A 9,684-nucleotide genomic window follows, 5' to 3' on the forward strand; every position below is an offset into this window, starting at 1 on the left:
GAACCCAGGGCCTCATGCATGCAAGGCAAGCGCTCTAACACTGAACTACCTTCCCAGCACCTCTACACCTCTATTGTATTTTCTTGTGATACATGAATTCTTTTTTTTTTTTTTTTCTGGTCCTGTGGCTTGAACTCTGGGCTTGGGCACTATCTTCTTCAGCGCAAGGCTACCACTCTACCCCTTGAGCCACAGTGCCACTTCGGGTTTTCTAGTGATTTACTGGAGATAAAGAGTCTCACAGACTTTCCTGCCAAGGCTAGCTTTGAACCGTAATCCTCAGCTCTCAGCCTCCTGAGTAGCTAGGATTACAGGCATGAGTCACTGGTGCTGAACTACATGAATTCTTTTAATTAGAACAGTTAAAATTATTTGGCTTCTAACTTAACTAGAAAAAACTTTAGATCATGCTAAAGTTTTCACTGAAATAGTACTTGTTTTCAAAGAACTCTAACCCTATATAAAGTTTAGGTAAATCAAAAGAACATGTGAAGTTTACTCTTAAGAGAACCGCATGAGCAAAACTAAATCCTCTTCTGAAACTGAGGTATTAAAATCCTAAAGCCTTGGCATCTCAGAATGTGACTGTACTGTGATAGGGCCTTTAAAAAGACAATTAAGTTATAGTAAGTTAGGTTGTGCTGTAATCTAATGTGATAGATGTCCTTAGACGAGATTAGGACATGAAAAACACAAAAGGATGAACATATGAGGACACAGCAAGATAGTAGGCCTCAAAAACCATCAACCTTGCGAATAAAATGACTGGCACTTCCAACCTGCAGAACTGAGAAAAATAAGGCTCTGGTGACCACTTTGAGTACTTTGTTTTATGGCAACCCTAGTTAAATCATCTGATTTGACTAAAATAAAATCTCAAAAGTAATTTTCTGCCAGCAGCAGTGTCTCACATCTGTAATCCTAGGATAACAAGGAGTTGGTGGTCTAAATAATCATGATTTTAAGCCAGCCCAGGTAGAAAAGTCCACAGAAATTCTACCTTCAATTATCCAACAAAGTGCTGGACTGGAATTATGACTCAAATGGTAGAGCTCCAGCCATAAACAAGAAAACCAAGTAAAAGAGGTCCTGAGTTTAAACCCAGATACCAGAAAAAATAGTAATAATAATTTCTTTGAAGAAATAGTTTCATTCTAAAACTTAAAAAACAAAAACAAAAATGAAAGAATCCCTAAATATTTTTAAACACACAAAAATTCTTAAATTCTATTACTAATCTGATTGCACAGACCCTAGAGGAAAAAAATCTAAGGAAAATATTTATAAAATTTTATGCAATTATATAGTTCTTGAAACTGAAAAATTTCTAAGGGGAGGAACACAGAAATGGAGAAGCAAAGGGTGAACAAATGAAGGGGTATTTACTAGATAATACATCAAAAATGAACTTGGTGGGAATGGGAAAGAAAAACTAGGAAAGTTCAAAAAGAAATGTACTCATTGTCTGATACGTAACTGTTACCCTTCTGTACATCACCTTTACAAAGTAACAATAAAAAATGAAAATTAAACAAATGTCTTTCCAAATAATTGAGATACTTACTTCCTTCCTCGAAATAATGGAGACGCTGAGGTCTGTATTGGACTGATACTTCCATATGTCAGCTGCTGTAAGGACACAGCTCTAGACAAACTACCAAAACACAAACAAGAGTAGTAATACATGTATTCTTGTTAAGAACAAAAAATAATTTCAGAAAACTAAATACTTTACTGGAGAGAAGAAAATAACGTTTTTCTCTACCTTCAAATATTTCATACAAACAGGGCTTGTGTCATATAAAAACATAATTAAATTACACGGGCCAATATAGCAGCATACTTACTCTGCATTTTGAAAGTTGAATTGTGCATCTATAAGCTGCTGAGGTGAATAAAGAGTTGGTGACAGGGCAAAGAAGTTATGCTGTTGATGGTTTGGAGTAAAGGGTGGACGACCCAAAATTGAGTTTGGGAACATGCTCTTGTCTACTGAAAGTGAACATGTATTCTTCTACCTGTAATAATTTTAAAAAAATACTAAATTATTATAACTTAGACACTGAACTTTTTGATAACTGTTACCTGTTACTTAAAACAACTGGTTATTAAGTTACTGGTTTCATCTGCAAGATTATTTTTCAAAGTTTAGAATCAGAGGCATGGCTTAAGTGGTAAAGTGCTTGCCTAGCAAACTCAAAGCCCTGAGTTCCATCCCTAGTACTGTTAAAAAAAAAAGAAAGAAAGTTTAAATATGTCTTTTTAATTCTACTGGAGGTACCCCCCCAAGCAAAATAAAAAAGAAAACCTGCTAATGAATTCTAAATCCAAATTAATACTATTATTAAATGTTTCTAGTTTTCTAACAAATTTACCCTAAATTTACCTTATATCAACAATTTTTAGAAGCCGTTATTACTGCTTATCCTAACAATAAACATCATGCAATAAGGTATATTTAACAAATCCCGGATTTTCACATGTATTCTCAGTCTAATTCACATGAAGACAATAAGCCACCATGTAACAATCTGACTCTAGGATTTGAATCTTACAGATCTGACGAAGAAAAAAGGGATGTTTATTACTCGGCAATCTATAAAAACCAGAATTTTCTCTGCAAGTCTACCTAAGTTTTTTTTTTGTTTGGTTGGGCTTGAACCCAGGCCATATGGGCACTGTCCCTGAGCTTTCTCAATGTTAGTACTGCTGTACCACTTTGAGCCACAGCGTCCCTTCCAGTTTTCTGGTGGTTTATTGGAGGTTAGTCTCACAGACTTTCCTGCCCGGGCTGGCTTCCAAAAAGATTCTATTCCTGAGGAAGAGGGAACATTCATGAAGCAATAAAGAACTTCAACACCAACCCATTGAAGGAAATTACCAAAACAGATATAACAAGGAACTATCTAGAACTGAAAGATACCACTTCCTAGAAGGGCCAAAGAAATATAAAGCACACAAGGAAGAAGAAAAGAAAGTAGACAGACAGAGACAAACATACCAAGAGACATTATCATTCAGAATATAAGGAGAAAAAGTTTATAAAAATCTTCCAGAAGAAAAGAGGAGTGGCTCAAATGGTAGAGGACCTGAATAGGAAGCACAGGCCCTAAGTTCAATTCCCAGTGACACCTACACACTCCCTTGCCAAAAAAAATATATTCCAGAGGAGGAAAATGTTAAAAACAACAAGGTTTAGCAATCAATAAAAGCATTTAAACTTCCTAAAGGCAGCAGTAAAAGCCACAAAATATGAATTCTTTCAAAGCTCTGAGAAAAATGTTCTCAAATCAAAATGCTATTCTTAGCTATGTTATCAATGCAAGAACATTTTTTTAGATATGAAGAGTAAATAGAAAAAGAAGACCACGCTGGGCGCCAGTGGCTCACGCCTGTAATCCTAGCTACTCAGGAGGCTGAGAACTGAGGATGGAGGTTCAAAGCCAGCCGGGCAGGAAAGTCTGAGAGACTCTAATCTCCAATAAACCACTAGAAAACCAAAAGTGGTGCTGTGGCTCAAGCGGTAGAGTGCTTGCCTTGAGCTGAAGAGCTGAGGAACAGGGCCCACACCTAAAGTTCAAGCCCACGACAAAAAAATAAAAGAAAGAAAAAAGAAAAAGAAGGCCCGGCATGATAGTATACTTCTGTAATTCCAGCCCTGAGGAGAAATTGAAGAAGGAAGATAATGAGTTTGAAGCTAGCCTGGGCTACATTACTAAACACTAGAAGGAGGGGAGAGAGGAAAGAATAATAAAGGAAAAAGAGAGAATGGAAGAGAATGGAAAGGGATGGGAAAAGGAAAAGAGGAGGAAAAAAGAAAAAGGAAAGAGGAAAAGAAAAAGGGGAGGGGAGAGAAGAGGACAGTGAAAAAGGAATGGGCAAACCTAAGGTGTAAGAAAAGGGAGATCCATGTAGGGCAAAAACAAAGTAAATTCCAAGAATCAAGACAAAAAGAAATTAACAGCTCACAGTTAAGAGCAGGAGGATGGCCAAATAAAAATAACAACTGGGCTGAGTTTGATGGTACATATTACCTAGCCTTCAATATGAGGCCAGCCTAAACTACACAAAAATTTGTTAGGAAAAAAAAAAAAAACACTTGGGACTTCTGATATATTTTCAGATCTATTTATTTATTTACATTTAGGGTACTAAGACTTAACCACAGGATCCCTACCACTTAAACCATGCCTCCTCCAATATCTGGTGCATTTGAAAGAAAGTTCTGCTAACAAGAGAAAAATTATAGAAATACAGAAAAGCAGTTAATCAAAACTAAACTAATGAATTACTCAATTTACATTACTCACAAGGTAATACTAACAAAAATGTATATACTTGATTCTTACAATAATATACTCAGTGGGCTGGGAAGGTGGCTCAGTGGTAAAGTGCTTGTCTTGCATGCATGAGGCCCTGAGTTCCATTCCTCAGCACCAAATAAGCAGAAAAAGCCGGAAGTGGCGCTGTGACTCAAGTGGTAGAGCATTTGCCTTGAGCTGAAGAGCTGAGGTTCAGGCCCAATGACAAAGACAAAATAATAATAATAATAATAATATGCTCATTAAACACACTGATGTAAACAAAAAAGTTGTGATATCATTATAAACCATTTATTATATTTCATTTTGTATGTTAACTATGTAACATATTTACATGGAGAATAAAATGGGATACAAAGTGTTAAACTTTCATTTACAGTAAATTTAAATCAAATAAATGAGCACTGAAGCTTTTTACCTCTTTTAACAGATGATTGTTTCAACACCTAGCCAGTTAAGAGAACTGATGTATTTATGTCTCTAGGGACTGAGACAAGGAATGTTGGAAAAACTCTCAAGAGTTAACATATATAAGAAAGACCTATGGAGAACTTAGCAAGTCCCTCATACAAACTTTGTTCCTTATATTTTCATTTCTGTATGATTAAAATTCCTTGGTCAAAGACAGTGAGATTCTTCAGTCCAAGGTACATAGAGACTCTGGACTGGAATCCTGGGACCATCATCAGATCTCATTCCAGATTTCAATGGGCCAGATACAAAACACTACATATCTAGGAAGTAAAGTGTCAACTTTCTATAGAAGGCCTTTCTTCATGTTATAAGAGATTTTTTTAAAGAAAAAAAATCACTATCAGCCAAACCATAATCCTTGACATACACTGCTCAAAGGAAATGGAAATATATCTTAAACTGAACGGTAATCTAAGAAATCCCTTATTGAAAGTACACTCAATAAGTAGGGATTGCCAGATTCAAGGCTAGCAATTAACTAGCTTATCTCATTGTTAGAATACAGATATTAGAGACCAAAGCAACAGTACTAATTTATATTTAGAAAAAGCATATTTAGAAAACAAAGCAATATATTTAGAAAAAAAATGTTTCAAAGCTGAGTGTCGTGGTACTTGTCTGTAATCTTAGCACTTGTGAGGCTAAGTCAGAGACATTTGTAAGGCTGAGGTAGAAGGATCTTGAGTTCAAGGCCAATCTAGGTAGAGGGTAACTTTCAGGGGAAAAAAAAAAAGGTTCCATTTCATGTTTATTTAAATCAGTTCATAGTTTAAAATCTAAGTATGTTAATTTAGACCTGTAAATAATATGCTCCTTCTCCTCTGGACCCAAAAAGGTCCTGTGTATCTGCACTCAGACCTGAAGATTGAGAATGATCTAATGGCCCAAACCTCACCTTATTTCTATCCTATTGCATGATCACATCCAAATTAAGTATACAAGTAATAAGGTGTCTGGTGGCCCAGAACTATAGCCAAATTAGCCCAGGCTTAAATGTACAGAATGGTTATAATCCAGTTTAACCTATCCAAAATTCCCAAAGAAGCACTGACAGTTTGGGGAAAATCTGTCAGACTTTCCTCAGATGACTGGCCCTTAAGTAATCATCTTAACTAGGTCAGCTTTCAAAATACAGAATTATCTCTAGGGAATTTAACCAATGACATTGAGTGTTCCCCAATATAGGGATCCTATATGACCACCTACAGATAACAAAAGTAAACCAAAAGCACTTGAATTTCAATTCCTTTTCCTAATACCTTTGACAAAAATGACACCAAAATGATCATCTATTATAGTCTGACAAAATAAGGCCAAGTAAAAATATTAATATACCAAAACTGGACAAAATGTCTATTTTCTTAATATTCTTTGTGAAAAGCCTCTTCACTAGTAGATGTAAAACCTGTTTTACATTCCAGTCATTCTTTATATAATGACTGGAATGTAAAACAGGTTTCCTTTAGAAGTAGTTACCAGTTAGGATAAGGGAAGGTAGTGAAAGGTGAGAATGTCCAAGTACTTCATAGATGTGTATGAAAGTAGAACAATAGAACCTGATGAAATTGTTTTAAGGGGAGAATTAGAGAAAGTAATACAGGAGATAAATTTGATCAGAGTATGTTCCATACATGTACAGAAATATCACAATTAACTTATTCTCCCTATAACTAGTATGTCCTAATAAAAAAATGGTTTAAAAACCCGTGACTTTGGGGCTGGGTATGTGGCTTAGTGGTAGAGTGCTTGCCTAGTATGCATGAAGCCCTGGGTTCAATTCCTCAGTACCACATACACAGAAAAAGCCAAAAGTGCTGCTGTGGCTCAGGTGGTAGAGTACTAGCCTTGAGCAAAAGCAGCTCAGAGATAATGCCCAAGCCCTGAGTTCAAATCTCAAGACTGTTTAATTTGTACCCACTTGAAAAAAAAAAAACAATCTAAGTAAAATTTGAACTGTGTTTCAGACCATTATATTACTTCCTGCTTTTAGTAGAGAATCTTAAAGTTTGCTTCTTGAGTAAGTTTAACCCAAAAGGAAATTATACAGGCTTATTTGTAATCAATACGTGAACAATATGGAGTATTTGCAAAGTATTTATAAAGTACCCCTAGTGACACAATATTTGATCCTATAATTTACAAGCTGAAATTTTTGTCCTCAACTTGACCTGTCCTACAAAAATTATAGAACACTCAAAATTACATAAGTTTTTCCTCACTATTACTTCGAAAATAGAATCTACACAAAAACCTGAACTGTATTGGCTAAATCAAGTCATCTGTCTACTCCATCCCAATGCCTTAGGTCCCCTAAATCTTCTTTATTTTTTTTTTAAATCCTGCTCACTTTCTGTCATAACTACCTTCAGGTTTCAAACAGGATGTTCCATTTTATTTATTAAGAATAAAATTCCAAGCTGGGCACCAGCGGCTCAGGCCAAAAATCCTACCTATTCAGGAGGCTGAGATCTGAGGATCTGCCTTTCAAAGCCAGCCCATGCAGACACTGGGACTCTTATCTCCATTTAACTAGCAAAAAGCCAGAAGCAGAAGTGTAACTCCAGTAGCATAGTACCAGCCCAGAGCAAAAAAGGCACGCGGTCCTGAGTTCAAGTAGTACCCGTGCAAACAAAGAAATAAGTAAATAAATAAATAAATTCTACTCAAGTGTTACGAAGAATCTAGCTGCACGGGACCCACTGAATGCTCCATATTATTGATATAATAAACGACCTGTTTCACATGGAACCTATGTGTTACAGTACATTTATAGGCCACACATAACTGGGGCTATTTACGCCAAGAAAGTAATGTCACTATTACTGGCTAACAATCAGTAAAAATTAAGAACCTCACGTTAATCCATGTAATTTTTTTTAACCCTGCAGTACATATATTGTGGTAGTTACATAACTTGTCACTAAGTCTGTTTGTACGACAGGTAGCATACTACTTTCGTAAATACCGTAATTTCTTTCCTCACAAAAACCAACACAGCAAACACGATATACAACAAGTTGCCAACCCAGCTTGACTTCTACAGTTTCGGTTTCTTTTCCGCTTATCCGGTTAGGTAGCTGAAAATTAAACAACTTTATTATTCTCTCATCGGAGACTTAAGAAACAGACGGGGCGCTTTGAAACGCACAAAAGTTATGAGATACTTAAAGTCCTTTAAGTTCTTACATACAAAGAGACAGACAGGAGAATCCCGTCTACCAAAGCTGAACGGGAAAAGAGGGGCGTTCAACTCATCCGACGGTCCGTCCCCTCCGGGTGCTTTTCCCGGTCGAGTGGAAGACCGGGACTGTTTCTTTTTAAAGAACCTTAAGAGATTTAAATAAAAGCCTTGGTGAGAGGCTCCCCGCGAATTTACCTCAGATCGACGACGCCTTAGCAAGCAGCCTGCGGGAGCGCCCGGACGATCTTCCCGTTCGGGAAGGGAGGAAGCGCCGGGGGGCGGCGGCGCGGAACCCGGGCCGCAGGGAGAGGGAGCGAGACTAGAAAGGGGTGCTGAGCTTCTCCCAACAGCACGGCGGCGCGGGAGCGGCGAGCGGCCGGGGGGGTCCGGCGGCAGCCGGCCCGATCCTCCCCGGCCCAACCAAACCCTAGTTTCGGGAAAGTTTCGCCGCCGCCCCGCCCCCGGCCGGGGCCTACCCCGAGGCTTCCCTCTCCTCAACCCCCAACTCACAAGTTGTCCGCGGAGAAGGACCGAGCGCACCCCGTCGGCGCCGCCCACCGGGGAGCCCCCAGGCCCGAGGACCCCCGCGGCCCAGGGCTCGGTCCAGGCCAGGCGTTGGGAGCCCAAAGCGGAAGAGGTGGCACCGCCGCGGGACGGCCAGGCCCAGCTCCAGCGGCGGCAGGCGCAGTCCAGCCCGAGCGCGGCTGGCAGGGGAGGAGCGACACGAGAAAGGGAGGGTCGGCGAGGGCGCGCAAGGCTGGGGGCGGCGGAGGAAAAAAGAAAAAAAAAAAAGCGGAAGACCAAAAAGTCACCGGAGAGACGGCGTTAAGAGAGTCCTCCTAGAGAGACCCAGATCCGCGTGACCCCGGAAGGGAAAGACAGCGGGAGAAAGGTCACACTTCCGGCCACCGCCGCCTCCACCGTTTTGTTAGACTGCGCAGGCGCAAAGCCCTGGGCGCGAGGGAGGAGGGCGGCGGCGAGGGAGAGAGAGGGAGGCCGAGAGTTGGACTGGTTCAGGCTGGGCCTGTCCTGCAGGCCGGAAACAGTCGGGGGCGCGCCCTGGCCGTGGGGTGCGTGTGCGCGTTTGCGGGAGCGCGCGAGCAGTTGCTGTGGTTCCCGTGGTTGAGGAGGGGGTCCTGCCCAATAAACTTCTTAACCAATTTCCTTCCCTGACTATTCAGTGGCTCATTAAATTTTACTTGGTTTTTCCCTCCAATCAACTGACCTACTCGGATTCAAAAAACTGTAAAGTAGCTGAGGCCCTGACTCTTCACCTTGCCCTTAGAAACAACTGGCACTCTCTAGTTCGCACTGCTTCTTGAGTTAGTTTATGAACATGTCTGATGATTGTCTAATTTATTGATGGAAATGTATTAATAGTCTCCTATTGTCCTTTTAAAATTGCTATTAAAAATGTGAACCTCTCTCATTCCTAAATGAGAAATGTGTGTCCTTTTTTCCCCAACGTGACAAGCAGCTTATCAGCTTCTTAGATCTTAGTTCTCAAAGCCTGCTATATTTGCTCCATTGTCTGGTTTCTAATTCATTGATTTGTTTTAGTTCCTTTCTCTGCTCTTAACTGTTTTAACTTCTTGTTTTTCAATTGAAGTCATTGCTGTGAGATCTCTTTTGTGCTATGGGCATTTGATGTCACCCTGTAATGCTTTTAGCTGCATTCCACATACTTTGATATATTACGTTTTTTTT

At 39.6% G+C, this 9,684-nt stretch overlaps 1 protein-coding gene across 2 annotated transcripts in view; it reads right to left on the reverse strand.

The window, feature by feature from the left end:
- Positions 1-8,571, reverse strand: part of Papd4 (PAP associated domain containing 4) — a 43,764-nt gene extending 35,193 nt beyond the window's left edge. Inside the window, exons 1-3 of one of the 2 annotated variants that reach the window (XM_013015907.1) lie at positions 8,488-8,571; positions 1,848-2,018; positions 1,565-1,654 (exon numbers count right to left, since the gene is read on the reverse strand). In XM_013015907.1, coding sequence (XP_012871361.1) covers positions 1,565-1,654; positions 1,848-1,981 — 224 coding nt within the window. In that variant the 5' untranslated portion in view covers positions 1,982-2,018; positions 8,488-8,571. Of the gene's footprint in view, positions 1-1,564; positions 1,655-1,847; positions 2,019-8,172; positions 8,437-8,487 lie in introns of those variants that run through there. The other variant, XM_013015908.1, reaches the window with a different exon arrangement.
- Between the last annotated feature and the right edge of the window lie 1,113 nt (positions 8,572-9,684).

Source organism: Dipodomys ordii, unplaced genomic scaffold (assembly GCF_000151885.1).
Source record: "Dipodomys ordii isolate 6190 unplaced genomic scaffold, Dord_2.0 Scaffold28, whole genome shotgun sequence".
Taxonomy (NCBI): Eukaryota; Metazoa; Chordata; class Mammalia; order Rodentia; family Heteromyidae; genus Dipodomys; species Dipodomys ordii.